At 33.4% G+C, this 20,613-nt stretch overlaps 1 protein-coding gene across 2 annotated transcripts in view; it reads right to left on the bottom strand.

The window, feature by feature from the left end:
- Positions 1-20,613, bottom strand: part of Slc12a2 (solute carrier family 12 member 2) — a 99,453-nt gene that overhangs the window by 33,296 nt on the left and 45,544 nt on the right. For both annotated transcript variants that reach the window (XM_076856693.1, XM_076856694.1), the window contains exons 8-15: positions 19,011-19,138; positions 18,832-18,916; positions 16,470-16,621; positions 12,311-12,418; positions 11,065-11,188; positions 10,174-10,275; positions 8,823-8,978; positions 5,849-5,948 (exon numbers count right to left, since the gene is read on the bottom strand). In XM_076856693.1, the coding sequence (XP_076712808.1) occupies positions 5,849-5,948; positions 8,823-8,978; positions 10,174-10,275; positions 11,065-11,188; positions 12,311-12,418; positions 16,470-16,621; positions 18,832-18,916; positions 19,011-19,138 (955 nt within the window). The remainder of the gene's footprint in view (positions 1-5,848; positions 5,949-8,822; positions 8,979-10,173; positions 10,276-11,064; positions 11,189-12,310; positions 12,419-16,469; positions 16,622-18,831; positions 18,917-19,010; positions 19,139-20,613) is intronic.

The following is a 20,613-nucleotide window of genomic DNA, read 5'->3' as shown; positions in this document are numbered from 1 at the left end:
CTAGCCAACTCAGAAAGCCTGGTAAAAAACCATGAGAAAAGCATCTAAGAGATATGGGATAACATAAAAAAACCAAACTTACGAGTCATCGGGATAGAGGAAGGTATAGAGATTCAAACCAAGGGAATGAGTAACCTGCTGAATGAAATAATTACAGAACACTTTCCAGAAATAAAAAAGGAAACGGATATACAATTGTAGATGCATACAGGACACGGAGCACACAAAATCACAGTAGACCAACACCAAGACACACTGTTATGAAGATATCCAATATACAGAATAAAGAGAAAATATTAAAAGCTACAAGAGAAAAGAGGCAGATTACATTCAGGGGTAAACCAATAAGGTTAACAACGGATTTTTTATCACAGACGCTGAAAGCGAGAAGATCCTGGAACAACATATTTCAAACACTGAAAGGCAATGGATGCCAACCAAGAATTCTGTATCCAGCAAAATTAAGCTTCAGGTACGACAACGAAATAAAAATCTTTCATGATAAACAAAAGCTAAAAGAATTTGCAGCCAGAAAAACAGCATTGCAGAGCGTCTTGAGCAAAACACTACAAGAAATGAAAAACAATAACCAAAACCATCAGTGGGAAGTGCCTCGGTAAAGACAGAGGGCGGGGGGAAAGCAAATCATGGAGAAACAAACTAAATTAAAAAAAAGAAAAAGATAAATAATCAAACATGGCTGGAAGTACAAAACATATATCAATAGTAACTCTAAACGTTAATGGCTTAAACTCTCCAATAAACAGACATAGGCTGGTAACATGGATTAAAAAAACAAATCCAACATTATGCTGCCTCCAGGAGACACATCTGATTGGAGAAGACATACACAGGCTGAAGGTGAAAGGCTGGGAAAAAATATACCATGCACATGGTCCTCGTAAGCAAGCAGGGGTGGCCATCCTCATATCGAATAAAATCGACTTCAAGACTAAGTTAATCCAAAGGGATAAGGAAGGACATTATATACTGTTAAAAGGACCCATTCACCAACAAGACATAACAATTATCAATATTTATGCACCAAATAATGGTGCTGCGACGTTCATAAAACAAATTCTCATCAACTTCAAGAATCAAATAGACCACAACACAATAATTATGGGTGACTTCAACACACCTCTCTCACCATTGGACAGATCCTCCAAACAAAAGTTGAATAAAGAAACTATAGAACTCAATATCATAATCAATAACCTAGACGTAACTGACATATATAGAATATATCAACCATCATCAAGTGGATATACTTTTTTTCTCAGCAGCACATGGATCCTTCTCAAAAATAGACCATATATTATGCCATAGGGCAAACCTTAGTAAATATAAAGGGGTGGAGACAATACCATGCATTTTATCTGATCATAATGGAATGAAACTGGAAATCAATGATAGAAGAAGGAAGGAAAAATCCTACATCACATGGAAAATGAACAATATGTTACTGAATGATCAATGGGTTACAGAAGACATAAATGAGGAAATCAAAAAATTCTTAGAGATAAATGAACATACAGACACAACATATCGGAATCTATGGGACACAATGAAAGCAGTTTTAAGAGGGAAATTCATCGCCTGGAGGTCATTCCTCAAAAATAGGAAAAACCAACAAATAAATGAGCTCACACTTCATCTCAAAGCCCTAGAAAAGGAAGAGCAAAACAACAGCAAATGTAGCAGAAGGCAAGAAATAATTAAAATCAGAGCGGAAATCAACGAAATTGAAACAAAAGAAACTACTGAAAAAATTAACAAAACTAAAAGTTGGTTCTTCGAAAAAATAAGATCGACAGACCCTTAGCCATGGTAACAAAGAGAAGAAGAGAGAGAACTCAAATTACTAACATACGGGATGAAAAAGGCAATATCACAACAGATGCTACAGAAATACAGAAGACAATTACCAATTATTTTGAAAACCTATATTCCAATAAAATAGAAGATAGTGAAGACATCGATAAATTTCATAAGTCATATGATTTGCCCAGACTGAGTCAGGAGGATACTCACAATTTGAACAGACCAATATCAATGGATGAAATAGAAGAAGCAATCAAAAGACTACCAACCAAGAAAAGCCCAGGACCCGATGGGAATACAGCGGAGTTTTACAAAACCTTTAAAGAAGAATTAATACCAATACTTTTCAAGTTATTTCATGAAATAGAAAAAGAGGGAGCTCTTCCAAATTCATTCTATGAGGCCAACATCACCCTGATTCCGAAACCAGACAAAGACACCTCAAAGAAAGAAAACTACAGACCAATCTCTCTGATGAACCTAGATGCAAAAATCCTCAATAAAATTCTGGCGAATCAGATACAAAGGCACATCAAAAAAATTGTGCACCATGATCAAGTAGGATTCATCCCTGGGATGCAAGGATGGTTCAATATACGGAAATCAATAAATGTTATTCACCACATCAACAGACTTAAAGATAAGAACCATATGATCATCTCGATAGACGCAGAAAAAGCATTCAACAAAGTACAGCATCCCTTTATGTTCAAAACATTAGAAAAACTAGGAATAACAGGAACTTACCTCGACATTGTAAAAGCTATCTATGCTAAGCCTCAGGCTAGCATCATTCTGAATGGAGAAAAATTGAAGGCATTCCCTCTAAAATCTGGAACAAGACAGGGATGCCCTCTATCACCACTTCTATTCAATATAGTTCTCGAAACACTGGCCAGAGCAATTAGACAGACGAAAGAAATTAAAGGCATAAAAATAGGAAAAGAAGAACTTAAATTATCAATAATTGCAGATGACATGATTCTATACCTAGAAGACCCAAAAGGGTCTACAAAAAAACTACTAGAACTAATAAATGAATTCAGCAAAGTGGCAGGATATAAAATCAACACGCATAAATCAAAGGCATTTCTGTACATCAGCGACATAACTTCTGAAACAGAAATGAGGAAACACACTCTATTCACAATATCCTCAAAAAAAATAAAATACTTGGGAATCAATCTAACAAAAGAGGTGAAAGATTTATACAATGAAAACTACAGAACTCTAAAAAGAGAAGTAGAAGAAGATCTTAGAAAATGGAAAAATATACCCTGTTCAAGGATAGGCAGAACTAACATCATCAAAATGGCGATATTACCAAAAGTTCTCTATAGGTTTAATGCAATGCCAATCAAAATCCCAACGGCATTTCTTGTAGAAATAGATAAAGCAATCATGAAATTCATATGGAAAAATAAAAGACCCAGAATAGCAAAAGCAATTCTAAGCAGGAAGTGTGAATCAGGCGGTATAGCGATACCAGATTTCAAACTATATTACAGAGCAATAGTAACAAAAACAGCATGGTACTGGTACTAAAAAAGGCGGGTGGATCAATGGTACAGAATAGAGGACACAAGACTAATCCACAAAGTTACAACTATCTTATATTTGATAAAGGGGCTAAAAGCATGCAGTGGAGGAAGGATAGCATCTTCAACAAATGGTGTTGGGAAAACTGGAAATCTATATGCAAGAAAATGAAACTGAATCCCCTCCTCTCGCCATGCACAAAAGTTAACTCAAAGTGGATCAAGGAGCTTGATATCAAATCAGAGAGTCTGCGTTTGATAGAAGAAAAAGTTGGCTCCGATCTACATATTGTGGGGTCGGGCTCCAAATTCCTTAATAGGACACCCATAGCACAAGAGTTAATAACAAGAATCAACAAATGGGACTTACTTAAACTGAAAAGTTTTTTCTCAGCAAGAGAAACAATAAGAGAGGTAAATAGGGAGCCTACATCATGGGAACAAATTTTTACTCCCCACACTTCAGATAGAGCCCTAATATCCAGAGTATACAAAGAACTCAAAAAATTAAACAATAAGATAAAAAATAACCCAATCAACAAATGGGCCAAGGACCTGAACAGACACTTCTCAGAGGAGGACATACAATCAATCAACAAGTACATGAAAAAATCCTCACCATCTCTAGCAGTCAGAGAAATGCAAATCAAAACCACCCTAAGATACCATCTCACTCCAGTAAGATTGGCAGCCATTATGAAGTCAAACAACAACAAGTGCTGGCGAGGATGTGGGGGAAAAAGGTACTCTTGTACATTGCTGGTGGGACTGCAAATTGGTGCGGCCAATTTGGAAAGCAGTATGGAGATTTCTTGGAAAGCTCGGAATGGAACCACCATTTGATCCAGCTATTCCACTACTCGGTCTATTCCCTAAAGACCTAAAAAGAGCACACTATAGGGACACTGCTACATCCATGTTCATAGCAGCACAATTCACAATAGCAAGACTGTGGAACCAACCTAGATGCCCTTCAATAGACGAATGGATAAAAAAAATGTGGCATTTATACACAATGGAGTATTACTCTGCATTAAGAAATGACAAAATCATAGAATTTGGAGGGAAACGGATGGCACTAGAGCAGATTATGCTTAGTGAAGCTAGCCAATCCCTAAAAAACAAATGCCAAATGTCTTCTTTGATATAATGAGAGCAACTAAGAACAGAGCAGGAAGGAAGAGCAGGAAGAAAAGATTAACATTAAACAGAGACATGAGGTGGGAGAGAAAGGGAGAGAAAAGGGAAATTGCATGGAAATGGAAGGAGACCCTCATTGTTATATAAAATTGCATATAAGAGGTTGTGAGGGGAATGGGAAAATAAACAAGGAGAGAAATGAATTATAGTAGATGGGGTAGAGAGAGAAGATGGGAGGGGTGGGGAAGGGGGATAGTAGAGGATAGGAAAGGTAGCAGAATACAACAGTCACTAATATGGCATTATGTAAAAATGTGGATGTGTAACCGATGTGATTCTGCAATCTGTATTTGGGGTAAAAATGGGAGTTCATAATCCACTTGAATCTAATGTATGAAATATGATATGTCAAGAGCTTTGTAATGTTTTGAACAACCAATAAAAAAAAAAAAGAATAGTTTCTATTTTTCTGTCACAGTTGGCATCAACTATTCAAAATATGCTAACTAAACTTTTCTTCCCAGGTTCTCATTCCTGGTATTTTTCCATTGGTTTACTGACATACATGGAATAGATTTCTGTATTTATTATATAGAAGTCATTAAGAAGTGATGATTTATGACTGAAGAAAGTCACTCGTTCACAGCCAGACTTAATTTGAAGTATTTAAATATTACTGTCTAATGTTTTACTTTTGAAAACAACAAACTTAGTTTTAGCCAAGTATACATATTAACCTGTAATTTCTAAGAAACCATTATAATAAACAATATTTCTGGATTTAAAGAAGTATATATCAATGGTTCTTTAGTAACTGAATCTGTCATCAATAACAAAAAATGTATTAAAGGATAGTTTTTATACTGATGACTGATACATGATTATAAAGATAAAAGTCTTATTAAGAAAAATAAGAGTTCTCTTTATTGTAAAGAATTGATTCTCTATTACAACTGGTTTTCAGTTTAGTCACTGATGAGAAAGTGAATAACAAATATATTTAGTGTTTCAGTGAAATTACAAAATAATGTCAAAAATCTTTATGAATTTTTATGCATAAAGTGATTTATAATATAATATTAAAACGGCCACTGAGAGAAAAATTTTTACTTTATGAAAACTATCACTTAGAAGTTTTCAAATAAGGAACTTCCAAAACTTTCATAACACTAAGGTAAATAACTTTTTTTCTTATACAATTTGGTTTTAAATAATTAAGTTGCCCAAGTCCAAAAATAATATTCTATTCTTTTGGAGAAATTTTATGGAATAACAGAACATCTTGCTGAATTAAGATTGGACTGGCTAGCCAACACAAAATGTTTCCAAGTTAACGTATCACCTACCTAAAGTTTTTCACATGGTCTTCCACTCCAGAAAGACGAATTGAATGCTGAAGTGCATTCAGATAAGTCAGGGCCTGTGTGGATGATCCCCAGTTTACATCTATAGGAAGACAATATTCATGTAATATAACGCCAATGATTACGTCAACAACTAATTTGAGACTCACACTGAAACATACATTCATATTTTAAAAAGGCAATTGCTAAAATAAATTACTATACTTGACTTTAATATAGCATGACACTACTACTATAAGCATCTTAACTAGAACTGCATTTAAAGTATAATTTAGAAAAGACAGATGATAGTACTGTAGATATATTGTATACACAACTCAAACAGCCTTTTAAGAATAAAGAAATCAATTTAGAGTCAGAGACAGTGATGCTCGCTCAATGGCTTGGGAGGAGAGGCTGAGACAGGAGGATCGTGAGTTCAAAGCCAACCTCAGTAACAGCAAGGGGTAAGCAACTCAGTGAGACCCTGTCTCTAAATAAAATACAAAATAGGACTGGGGATGTGGCTCAGTAGTCAAATGCCCGTGTTCAATCCCTAGTACCAAACCAAACCAAACCAAACAAAAAAACAATTTAGAATAACTATTTATATAGCTAAAGGTCTAAACTTTCCAAATTTTTCTTGCTAGACTTTTCTTCTATATTCTGGAGTAATTCCAGTATATCCTAGACATCATCATCTTGTGCGTATATACATAACCATTACCAATATGGAAAACATGATCATTAAAGTATTTCCCCGTTAAAACATGCTTGTCCATTTTTCCTTGCCACATAGTAACCTACTGGGAAAGACAGCATGTCATCCAGTGTTTTGTGAATTCTGTCCTACTTCCTATAGCTGTAAGATCAATACAGGAAATACATGTGCTTAATAGGCCAGAAGCTACCCAAACCTGATTCATTCAAAGAGTAATTTTAGCATATATAGAGTGCCACAGAATGTTAATGATATTAATTTATTATTTTTCTATAAATAGGATTAAATTTATAAGAATAAAACTGCACAGAAATAGTCTAAGGTAAATATTCTTTTAAACGCCATATGTTGATCATCCGCACGCCACTTCCGGCGGCGAGCTGGTACTTGCTAGGTCGGCGGTTAGGTTGGCTGTGCCATGAGGCCTGGGACTCCTCGGCTGGTAGCCGTGGGCGAGTTCCTCTCTAGCTCCAGTCTTAGCGCAGTGCTCCGACTGTAGCTGTGTCCGTGTGTTATGATGCCGTCTCGTACTAATCTGGCTACTGGAATCCCCAGTAGTAAAGTAAAATACTCAAGGCTCTCCAGCACAGATGATGGCTACATTGACCTTCAGGGAGAAACTAACTGCTGAAGCCAGCAGATTGTGGGAATCTTCATTCTTTCCTGATGTCATGAGATCCAATTTATTAAAGTTTAAGAAAAGCCCTCCTAAGATCCCTTATAAGGCCATTGCACTTGCCACTGTGCTGTTTTTGATTGGCGCCTTTCTCATTATCATAGGCTCCCTCCTGCTGTCAGGCTACATTAGCAAAGGGGGGGCAGACCGGGCCGTTCCTGTCCTGATTATTGGCATTCTGGTGTTCCTGCCAGGATTTTACCATCTGCGCATCGCCTACTATGCGTCTAAAGGCTACCGGGGTTACTCCTATGATGACATTCCAGACTTTGATGACTAACACTCACTTCAGCCCTGAGACAAGTCACAGTGGAACTAAACTCAGCTTTAAGATATTGAACAGAAACTATGGCTAAGGGCTGAGGAATTATGCAGTTTGCAGATGTTTGACAAAACAATGGCCAGAGTTTATGGTTCCATCCCAAAAATGTTCATTGAGCTTAATTAGCTAATTAGGAAACTCTGTGTTTTTCATCTGGCCGTGGCAAAACTCAACAAGTTTTTCCACATGAATTTGTATCATGGAAGAATAGCAATGCTAATTGGGAAAACAGGAGATTATCCTGTAGTGGAAAGTGTTACCATCCCCACCCTCTTTATATTGAGCATTTCTTTTAAATAGTCTTCTTTGTCAATTTGTTATTGTAGCAAATGGAAGAGTGTGGTATGTCTAATTTCTTAGTTACTAAGTAATTTATTTTTAAAATATCAAAAGATCTTATCCCCTACACTTAACTCTACTTTCACATTCTGGTGGAAGACCTCCCTAAAACCACGTTAGTGTGGATCCATCTGTAATATTTTTTTACTTTGTTTCTTAGTGACAGGAACCAGGAATTTTTTGAGCCACAAAGTAAGTTTTCAAAGTATAAGCACTGTCTCTAATAACCAATCCTTGACCAGCTCTGATCTTGTTTCCCAATAGGATGGCCTGCATATAATTTGGGTCATTCTATCCTTTGTAGATCAAGATGTTCTATATATCATGCCTTTAAAGACGGAACTTTTGGCTGTTCCCTAATGAAAAAAAAAAAAACAATAAGATAAGTGGTTGCTATTTAGAGTGTATAACTCTATTGGTAGCACCTGGTACTATAGTGTCATTCTGCTGAAGATCTCAAGACTTGGCTTGGATCCCTGGAGGATCACATCCTTAGGTTGATTGTATTTCTTTGCTTGAAAAAGTGACTTATATTCAAAAGAAATTAAAATGTCAGAATCCAAAAAAAAAAAAATAAAATAAACTCCATATGTTATGTGCCTGCCTATATCCCAGATACTTTGGAGTCAGAGGTAGAAGGATTGCAAGTTCAAGGACTACATGAGCAACTTAGACCCTGTCTCAAAAAACAAAAAGGGCTAGGGGAGTAGCTTGGGAAAGCAGCCTTGATTTCAATTCCTGGTTCAAACAAAAACCTATACTAAAACAAAAACAAAAATCTCAAAACAGAACAAAACAAAAATTCCATGTATTTAAAAAATTACAACAAAAAACTATGTGTACTTAGAAATAAAGTATTTTAGTTTTTACTTGAAATACTTTCTAAATATACAAATACTAAATAGAAAATGTTACTAACCTGGTTTTTTGTAGGTAACATAAATATATAGTCCAAGGACTATCACATATGTTAGCAATGCAGCCCACCAGTTAATGACAAACATCACTATACAACAAAGAATTGCTCCAAGAAGTGATATCCACATGTTGTAGTATTTGAATGCAGGACGCCATCCTAATGATAAATAAATAAGTCATTTGAATTTCTCATCTACTTATATAATGGCACATATGTATGTATACACAAAACAACTGTAGCTGCCACACTGAGAGCACTTTAAAGTGCCAGGAATTCAGGATATATCTAATGAGAAATAGTATCTGTAGTATTTTATGTATTCATTTTATTAGAAAGAAACTAATAGTATACCAAGCAAAGTAACATTTTGCTAATAATTTAATAATTCAATATTTAGAACTGATACAACAAATGGGCCAAGCTCTACGTTAACACATTTTTATTAAGGAGACTTAGATCCTCAGAAGGAACAACATTTTTGTTCCATCAGTTCTACCCCTGATTTCATGTCACAGTTTATAAAAGTTCCATATAGGGGCTGGGGATGTGGCTCAAGCGGTAGCGCACTCGCCTGGCATGAGTGTGGCCCAGGTTCGATCCTCAGCACCACATACAAACAAAGATGTTGTGTCCGCCTATAACTAAAAAATAAATATTAAAAAAAATTCTCTCTCTCTCTCTCTCTCTCTCTCTCTCTCTCTTAAATAAATAAATAAATAAAAGTTCCATATACTTTTTCAGTTAATAAGGCCACCTTATGTTAGGATTCCACCAGACTCGAAAACATCTAGAGGGAAGAGGATGAAGCTCAGTGGTAGAGTGCATGCTTGACATGTGTGAGGACTTAGGTTCAATCCCCAGTATTAAGAAAACCATTTCTTTTTTTGTAAAAGGTTAACTACATCATAACAATGTTCTTAGAACTGAAACAGAATCAACTAAACAGTACAAAAAGACTTGAAAAAATAGATAATTCACAATATATTTTAAATGCTTTGAAAATAATAAATAGAATATTATCAAGGGCTGGGGTTGTAGCTCAGTGGTAGAGCACTTATCTAGCACGTGTGAGGCACTGGGTTCAATCCTCAGCACCATATAAAAATAAATAAATAAAGTAAAGGTATTGTGTCCAAATACAACCCCAAAAATTTTTTTTAAAAACGAATATTACCAGTAAACTTCATGATAAAGAGATCTTTGAAGCTTTAACTTGATTTTATAAATCACAACTGATTATTAATAAGCCAATTCCACACATGCCAACTTTATAACTATGTTTAACTTTTGATTTCTCTGAAATCAAACACATTAATATATTTATAAAACTTTTCAAAAACATAATTATCACCTGGAGATTTGGCAAGTGATGCATGGAATACTGAAAAATTGATCAATGCATATGATGCAAGGAAGAAGTTAGAGATAATTGGAGCAATAACATTCAATTCAGCTGTAAAAAAAAACAGAATAACAGACATTTTTAAATTCTTTAATATCATGAAATATTTCAACATTTAGATTTAATAGTATTTTTGCCATAAATGTAAAATAAACTTTACTTTCAGGAATTATATGTACACAGTTGAAACCCTCTTTATATCTCACTATTCCAAACTTGGCATATTCCTTCCAATCATATACATATGATAAAACAATTCCACACATGCCAACTTTAAAACTATTTTTAAGTTTTGATTTCTCTGAAATCAAAGACAAATATATTTATAAACATTTTTCAAAAACGTAATTATCACTTGGAGATTTTGCAAGTAATGTGTGGAATAATAAAAAATTGATCAATATATGGAATACTGAAAAATTGATCTCTATATATATATTATCAGACATATATAATATAGTTTTACTTCGCATATATAGTCCTGCATTATAAAGTACTGTTTGGAGTATTTTAAAAGAATTTTACATAAATAATAAACTGTATCTATCATTCTTGAATCTGATCTTTTAGGAACCACATCCCCAGTCATATATTTTACTGCTTCTGGGAAAATCTAGGAGCTCCTTGTAGCCCCAGTGAGGACTTTTTAGAGAAGGTAATAAATTCAGGAGTAATCTACTAAACAATAATATCTGTAGTACTTTATACATTAGAAAGAAATTAATAGTATGTACCAAGCAAAGTGATACTTTATTAATAATTCAATAATTCAATGTTAAGAGCTAATTCTACATACAAATGAGCCAAGCTCTATATTAACACATCATTTATATAACTAACCAATTAAAATGAATCCAAGTGCAATTAAAAATGTTAAGATGTAACCACGAAGAGGTTCATTATTTTTTCCATAACCTTTAGCAAACATCTGGAAAGCTGGGTAGATGTTGTCCTTACAAAGAGCCTGATTAAAAAGAAGCAAACATTAGAATCTATCAAAATTAGATAACAATTTGCTTACAGTTTCAATAGGTTAATCAGGAAAGGAACCCATGTTTCTAATCCCAATCCTCTTTCTCTACTTCTCATGATGTTTTACCTACAAATTTTGAAAGTGATTAAGACATTTCAAATATTGGAATGGTAACTAATTTAGGCTACCTCTTAAGTTTTCTCTGTTTTACCCCCATTCCCATGTTGAAACTCTTCTATTTATGAATAAAGAATCAGACAAGCAGGTGTAAAAATAAAAATACAATAAAACAGAAGTTTTCCAACTTGATAAGAATGGCATAGGTGTAACAACTTTAAGAAAACCAAGACTAAATTCTAAACAGATAAAAATCCTCATAAAACTTAACCACTTTTCTTAAAATATCATTGAACTCTGTTTTAAGAAATATATTCTATATCTTACTGGTTATATTATAATATTAAGAACAAGGCTGTAAAATCAACAGTTAATTTTCATACATTCATAATAAAAAGTATTTATTTCCTATTCCATGTTTAATGTCCATCAAAGGAAAATAATATTCATCATATTTACCATTATAACCTTAGCAGTTAACTATGTGTGGCACATATTAAGCGTTCAAATATTTGTAAAATAAATAATTTACATTGGTGTTGTCAACTTGGACATGACATTTCTCTATTATGTTTTTTCCCCCAATATGTTTGTAGTCTGGGGGATTGAACAGGCCTTGTATGTGGTAGGCAAGTGCTCTATCATTGAGCCACTCCCCAAAGCCCTTTCCTTATACCACTGATTTATGGTTTAGATTACACTCCTAATTCTTGGTAAAGATTGTGAAAATTTATGCTAGGTTTGTCAAAAAGCAAACCCATCATCATTTCTAAAGGAACAATTCAAAGACTACTATACCTTGATAGTGAATAAATACACAAAATGTATAAACATGTGCATCTTATACATAAAATGTACACCATGATATGTGCACATGTATGTATCATATACTTCAGGTTTGACAGATGCAAATAATTTAAAAATATTAACAATCCCAAAGTAAAAATTTTATCTTAGATCCCTCTTCAATAAAGCTTGCAATATGAAAATACTTACCTGAAATATTTTGGGAGCACTTACAAGAGATGCTAATGCTGAAGAAAGAGTGGCGGAAAAGATACCCGCAGAAATTAATGGTGCAAATCCTGACACCATGCTCATTACCTTAAATAAAAGTGACCAGAAAAAAAAAAAAGAAAAAGAAGTCTTAAAAATAATATGAAAAAGAATATGTAGTCACAATTTTATTACTCTAATAAATGAGACAATCCTGGGTATAATTTGATGATAGTAAACAATAACAATGTGCAATAATAATTTGCATTACAAATTTCTGAATTGGATTTACCACTAATCCTAAAATGTTTTCCTAAATTTTGTAAAATTTCAAATACACATAATGACACAAAGAAGTTTATAATGAATCACCAATTATCCAGCACCAGGTTACAATCAATGTTCAATACAAAGTCAGTCTTTGAATTATTTTACAAAAAAATCCCAGATATTTAGTGCATAAATGTTTCAGTGTTCATCTCTAACAGGTAAAGATTTTTGAAAACTGCAATGACAATGTCACTGTCCTGGCTTAAAAAATTAATCTCTTAACAATACCATATCTGGACAGCATTCACATTTCCTCGATCATCCCTTTTTTCTTGACTTTTTAAAAGTTTATTTAAATCAGGATCCAAAAAGGATTACATTTATTTGATTGATGTATCTCAGGTCTTTTTCAATCTACAGGTTCACACTCCGTTTTCATTTTATTTATTTGTTTTTATGCCATATCTCCTCTAGAAAGCCTACACCCTGGAGTTTGCTGCCTACATTTCCATTAAGTTTAACCTGTGTTTGTCATCTCTATATTTTCAGTAAACTGGTTGTTAGATGTAGACAGTTATACTGAGGTATAAGAACTTCCATCAGAAAGATAATTTCTTTTTGTGATGTTAAGATAGTATTGTGGTTATTATTTAAAAAAAAAAATAAGTCCTTAAGAGTTAAACATGGAAATATTCCAGCTGAACAGATATGATATAAAGTCTTCGGTTTGCTCCCAAATAAACTGACTGGGATGGGGATTTAAAAATAAACAAAAACTAGGCATACATTAATAACTTTTGGAGGTGGGCAATGTGTACATTAGGTTCATTATATTGCTTTCTCTGTGTTCAAATATTTCCTAGTGAATACCTTTTTAAATTTCTTAAACAATGACAAAAAGGATTAATCCTTTAGATCAAGAGGAGACAACCAGATAAATCCAAAATGAGGAACACAATGCAAAGCATCTTTGCCAGACTGTTCAAAATGTAATGTCATAAAGATTAAGACAGGCTAAGAACTACCATAGACTAAGTAACACAACCAAATGTTGGAAAAAAATTAATGATATTACTGGGACAAGTGAAATAAGAGTATATCATCAATGTTACATTTCTTAAGTGGGAAAAATGTACTGTGCTTGCACAGAATGCCTTAATTTCAAGATTATTATGTTGTGATGTCTATAATTTATTCTCATAATTGAGAAGAAAAAATACAGACAGATAAAACATTTAGCAAAATATAAACAACTAGTAAATATAACTGAAAGACTGCTGTTTAAGTATTCAAGGTAGATTCAAGCATTGTTAGCCTGATCCATTCATTATAAAAATTTCTCAGCAGTGAATGGTGATCATCACTTAGATACATTACTTCATTAGTGGAGATCTACCTTTTGTTTACATGGACTAAGAATATGACAACTGAGGCCAAGGACATTAAGGAAAGCAGGTAATCAAGTTAAAGTTGTTTATGACTACCATAAACTTGACTATAATACTTTAAGAGATGTAAATTTGGCTATGAGCAGTTTCTGATCGTGAGGCATAACCTTGATTTCAGGTGTACATGAACCATCTTGTTTTACTTAAAATGTATTTCCCTGTATCTTCTAATAGACTTAAATATGAAGAATTCTTAACATTTCAAGACATGGTTAGTACTGACTTCTCTGAGAAGCCTGGTGAGGAAATAATCTTGAAAAGATGATTTTCTGTTTTGTCCTCTAATAACAATTTAGCAGTTTCATATATGCCATCTATTTTGCATAAGTACTATTTATCATAATAATTATTAAAGCTGGATTAGATAGCATTGTCAACTCTACCTTGAGGAGAGCCCTAACTTCAACTACATATACAAGATTCCACACATCTGGGATGATCTCAAAGCTAAATTAAGTGCGAATAGAGGACATAAATAATGGAAAAATAGAACAGAGAATATGACATATACAATGCGGCTGGACTAAAGCAAAACTGATACTACCAATATATCATAATAACCTTCCAGCTTTCAATGTGAAAGAAATTACATTTTCCCAGCTTTAAATTGAGGTAAATAATGTTCTGTGCTTACCATCTAGAAATATTATGCTATACAGCCAGCCAGGTTTCTGGTTTTCCAGTTAAATATTTACCCAATCCCCTCTGCATTGCCCAAAATTTAATGTTGAAATATGAGTAGCAAGTATAATGATGTTGAAAGTAAATAATGTTGTTATCAGTGTTGCCCACAATATATAATAGAATCAAAATGAAAAACAAGATTTTTTTTTTTTTGTCTCTAATAGGAGAAAAAAGACAAAAAGCATTTAAGGTAGAATGTAAAAAGAAAATGAATGACATAAATTGGGTGTGTGTATTGATGCACAGCAAGTCAACTGAGGTACTGAACAAAGGAACAGAGTGCAGTAAGCCCTTGTGCATGCACATGTATATACACTCATACCATAACCGGAATTGACTAAACAAAAGGAAGTGGGACTTAGAAGATAAAGGGCTTTAACTGACAGAACAAAGAAGCTTACATACTATTACTAGGCAATGGTAAGTAAAAGTTTTAGAGGACATTAAAAAATGAAAATAGAATAAGAAACATAAGACTACATATAAAATTAATAATTGAAGACAAACATTCCAATTTACTCCCTAGAGTATAAAAAGGCAATTACATGTAAAAGAGTACTATAAAGTGTGGCCTGTATATATACTATGATGGAGACTCCAATTAACATACTCCTTTGTTATATTCTTCCACCACCTTCATTCTCTGAAAGACAAGTGATGTATATTTTCACAGGATTTTTTCCCCACCATTTTGTATCATTTTGCAAGGTACTTTAAAAAAAAAAATTATGGGGCTGGGTTTGTGGTTCAGTGGTAGAGCACTCAAGTAGCATGCCTGAGGTACTGGGTTCAATCCTCAGTACATAAAAATAAGATAAAGATATTGTGTTCTCATACAACTAAAAAAATATATATTTTTTTAAAATTACTTAAATTAAAAAGCTTGGGCTGGGGATGTAGTTTAGTGGCAGAGTACTTGCCTAGCATGGGCAGGTCCCTGAGTTCAATCTCCACCACAACAAAAATAAAATAACATATTAAAAAAATTAAAAAGCTTTACTTACATCAAACTCCTCATTTCTTGAATGAGTCCATACTAGATTTGATAAAGACAACACACTTTTGTATTTTAAGGCAACAATGCACAAATCTGACTGGCATTCTCACTGGGCAAAGACTAGCATTTGTGCCTTTCATACACAAGATCAATGTCAGAACTGGCTTGAATCATTAGTTGGACATGAATACTTTCTTTCATTCCTACAATTTTGCCTAGTCTTATGACTAGAAAACACAAACTATTACATAATTAGGTCCAATATTTATAACTACTGAAAGAGCAGTTAATTGCTTGAAACCATACAGTAAAATTTGCATATTCTACATAATACAGAGTTCTACATATATTCCGATTCTCAATTATTCTATTATTATATTTACATAATACTGGAAAAAAACTAGTGGACTGGATGGTACTGTTGGAAGGATAGACACAAAACTCAGTGGAACAGAATATGGAGAATCCAGAAACAGACTGCCCAAATACGACTATATGTGAGATGCTTCCGATGCTTGTTTTCTTATAAACTACATATAGACACACACTATAATTTATACTCTATTATAAAAGTGTTATCCTCAAGGTCTTTTTCCTCACGAAGAGCCTAGATTTTTCACCTTTTCATATTTTTCTCTATGCCCAGTTAGTAATTTGGAGTATATAAGGTAACAATGTCCCTGCCTTGTAATTTATAGCTATATTATGAATAGCCAGATTTAACAGCAGTCTGTCTGCATAATATAACTTCAATACTTACCTGAAAGTTGTTCATTAGTCCATAGGAACAAGAATTGATTTCACAAGATGAAAAGTCAAAGTTTAATTTGCACGCTGCAGAAGTACAGTTTGTCAGTTCTGTTACAATGGTGTCATTAATGTTTCCAGTGGCATCCCGAACAACACAGGAACCTGAAGTACCAGCGACAAGAGAATAATATAGCTAAAATCTATATGATTTTGGAATTACATCTACTCATAAAGAAATCAAAGTACTGACAAGATATATAGTATACACTGAATTTACAGTTAAGATAGCTTTACTTTGAACAAATTTGGAAAGTATCATGGTCTTCAGTGTACAAGTAATGAAACTGAACTTTTTAAAAATAGTATTTACACACAAATACTTAAAAATTGTATAAATGGAGTTGTGAAAATGGTACATTAGTAAAATTATCTCATGGCCTATTTGGTTAAGATGTCTTTAAGTAAATATAAACAGACCAAATAGAAAAAAAATGATTTCCTAAATTCCAAATATTTCACTTTTGAAGCACGATCAAAGGTGAGACCAATAATATCAATCTTCTGTGAGAGAAAGAATTTTGAATATTACTGAATGAAAATTTTATTTAAACCTTTGTCTCAAATATGACTGCCCTGAGCTGGGTGTAGTGGCACACACCTATAATCCCAGTGGCACAGGAAACTGAGGCAGGAAGATGCAAGTTCAAAGCCAGCCTCAGCCATGTAGTGAGACCCTAAGCAACTTAATAAGACCCTAACTCAAAATAAAATATAAAAAGGGCTGGGGATATAGCTCAGTGGGTAAGTACTCCTTGGTTCAATCAATCCCTGGCACAAGAAAACAACAACAACAAATCAAATATGATTGACCTTACAATAAGAAAATATATGTCATCTGAAGTTTGCTTTAAAATAACACATGAGACAGAGTGATAAAACAAGATTAACCATGTCCTAATAAGTTTTGCTAACTTTCTTGAAGTTGGTTGATAGTTATACTGGACTTATTAGAGAATGCTGTCTACTTTTTTGTAAAATTGAGAACTTCCATAATAAAATATTTTAAAAGTTACCTTGAAACACTTATTTGAATAACACATAATATATAGTTAATGGTAATCATCATTCCTTAGACTAGTATTTATACTTTCTGAAGCATTTTATCAAGTATCATCATACATGAGATAAAAATTATAGGCATTTAGTAAGGACTAAACAGAAAACTGAGTTTGAGATGGAGAATATTTTAATGACTAAAAAGACTACATACTTATTTATCCTTCAATTTCTTCTTCTACCTTTTGAACAAATTTGCAAACATGTTTCCCTAATGGTCCCTCTGAAACCACCAGGGGATGGGGAGAGTACAGAGCCCTGTGATATGTGTCAGCCCTATGGCAGCTATGTTTTCATGTGCTTCATGTTCCAAAGTTCTAAATCTGCAATTTTGGGGGTGAAAAAGGTTCTTTTGCCTTAAACCAGTTATACAGTCAGTGATACAGAAGCTGTCTTTACTGGTCCAGCTACTGAACATCAGGGAAAAGGAACTACCCTTGTTCCAAGGGCTAATATACACAGTATAAAATAAATACAAGTGCTAGCAGTTTTAGGGGGTCAGATAAAAATAGAAAATATTCATCTGTAACAATAATATTATTTAAAAAGTTGAAACATAATCAATTAAATCATTCTTTAAAGCTAAATTTTATTAAGCTAGCTTACATATAATGTATATAAGCATGCTGGGAACTTAAAGGAAAACACAAAGCTTGCTAAACCTGTGTGTGTGTGTGTGTGTGTGTGTGTGTGTGTACACATATGTCTTTCTATATATGAATATATGAATTCATTTTTTTTTCAAAATTAATGAGATGTATTTATGGATTGTTAATAATAAATGAAATCTAAAAATCCTTGAATGCCAATTCAGCTTATCATGATAATGACTATTAGCATTTCTAACTTTTGTTTGGAGAAATTTCAAAGTTACACTGATGTAAATAACAAAGTTTACAAATATACTTCTGTTATTATGTCACAATAAATCAGTAATATGTGGCAAAGCTGAAATATGATGAAACCTTCATATCATAAAATCAGTGAGTTTGGAGTTTGTGTTGTTTTTATTCCCCATGATGCTGGGGATCGAACCCAAGACCTTATCCAAGTGAAGCACGTACTATACCACTGAGCCACACCAAGCCTGAGTATAAATGTCACCACTAGTTTTCTTAGAACTGCTTTTAAATTATAATAGGCAACTCTGTCTTTTTATGGAAATACTTTTGAATTAGAAGTTAGAAAATATTATGAGAATATTTATACTGTGTACTATGAAACTTAAGACACATAAAAATTGGAAGACTATTTACCTACAGACACTGCAATTCCTATGTAAACCACCGTAGTAATTAAAATGGCTAAGAGTGTTCCTTTGGGAATGGCTGACTGAGGATCCTGAAAGACAATAATAATTTTTTTAAAAATCTATTTTTTAAAATACATATACCACTTTTTAAAACCGTATGATATTATATTTTAAAGTACTTACTGCAAGGTCACCTGAGATGTTTGCTCCAGCTAGAATACCAGTTGCAGCAGGAAAGAAGATGGCAAATACAGAAAAGAAAGTCTCTTCATCTCGGAAATCTGGTCCAAAGTTTTCATTAAATATTTCAGCTATAGAGAACATTTATTTGGGAAATAAATGATAGCAGATTAGTCCTTAATAATTTTATGGTCAAAAGTAATTGGAGCATATGATCCCCAACTTTTCTTCAAGAAATTGGCAAATTTATGTATATTTCCTAATTCAAGTATTAGTATTCCTTTGTTCTTTTATGAGGGCATGTACAGTCAAAATGGTGATCTGACTTGGGTCATGTCCTACTTTTTTGTATCCCTTACCAATTATTTAAGAGCCTCTGACTTGTTGTCACTAGTCAAAATATAAAATCAAAGTGTGAACAACCCCTCCTTCTTAGAGGTCAAAGAAACACAAAAGTAGGTAAGGAAACAAACTTCATACTAATCTGAAATCAGTCCCACTGCCCCTTACTTCTAACTTATGTTAGCATCTGTGGGGTTTGGGTCCATAGCTTTATCTGTTTTATAGTGGTGACCCATGCCAGATAATTTTAGCTAAGGTACTCTAAGTAAAGATTCTTTTCATTTCAATAGTAATGATAGTTTCAGCTAGTCCTACTTTTTCTATTCTGAAAGGCATGCACTGACACTAAAATAACCATTTACTTGACATTTTCATTATTTGAGTATCATGTGCCAGATTCTCTAAAGTTATTTAACACCTCAAAATGTTTATAGATATAATATGAATAAGCTATAAGCAGTGTGTGCATTCATGAAACTTTATAAAGTCTTGAAGAGGAGGGACTACAAAATAAGAAACAGGTCATTATAGATGGCAATAAATATACTGATGGAAACGGGGGTGCTATGATAAAGAATAAAACAGAGAACCTAATTCAGTTTAAATACAGAAGTCTAAAGGACATAACCAAGAAGATAATATTTAAACTGACAGTTTACTGAAGAAGAATCAGCAATGTGATCAATCAACAGGGAGGAGAGTACAGCTGAAATGAGAATCAACAAGTATAAACCTTAAGGGTTTTAGATATTCTGAGGAACTACAAGGTAAAGTTCTTATAGTAAAGGGAAAGATGAAATGAGATTGAAAACATCAGTAGGGATCAGATTATGCAAAATTTTATAAAAGTTTAAATTTTACCTTAAATAAAATGGAAAATCAGGGTAAGGCTAGAAGCACCCAAATGGCATAAGGTAGATTATGTTGTATAGATGCTGTGTGTCAATAATGGACTGAAGGGGTCAACTTCTGAAGCACAGAGACCAATTAGGAGGTTGCTTCAGTGGTTCAATCTACAGGTAGAATACTGCCTAATTAGAGGAATCAGAAATTAAGGGAGGCAGGTAGAAAACAGGAAGCACTGAGTTGTTAAGTTTCTTTCACTTGCTGACATAGGAAAGTATGAGAAGGAATAAGTAGAAAATATACTGAATGAATATTTCAACATTTACATGTGTAAATTTTACAGGAGAGAATCAGGAATAAATTATTTTGAGTCGTGAAAATGAGTATCAGCAAAGGAAAGAGAGTGGTTGGAAGGCAA

Source organism: Callospermophilus lateralis, chromosome 5, assembly GCF_048772815.1.
Source record: "Callospermophilus lateralis isolate mCalLat2 chromosome 5, mCalLat2.hap1, whole genome shotgun sequence".
NCBI lineage: Eukaryota > Metazoa > Chordata > Mammalia > Rodentia > Sciuridae > Callospermophilus > Callospermophilus lateralis.
The sequence above is the reverse complement of the archived record's forward strand: the minus strand, read 5'-3'. Positions and strand labels throughout refer to the sequence as shown.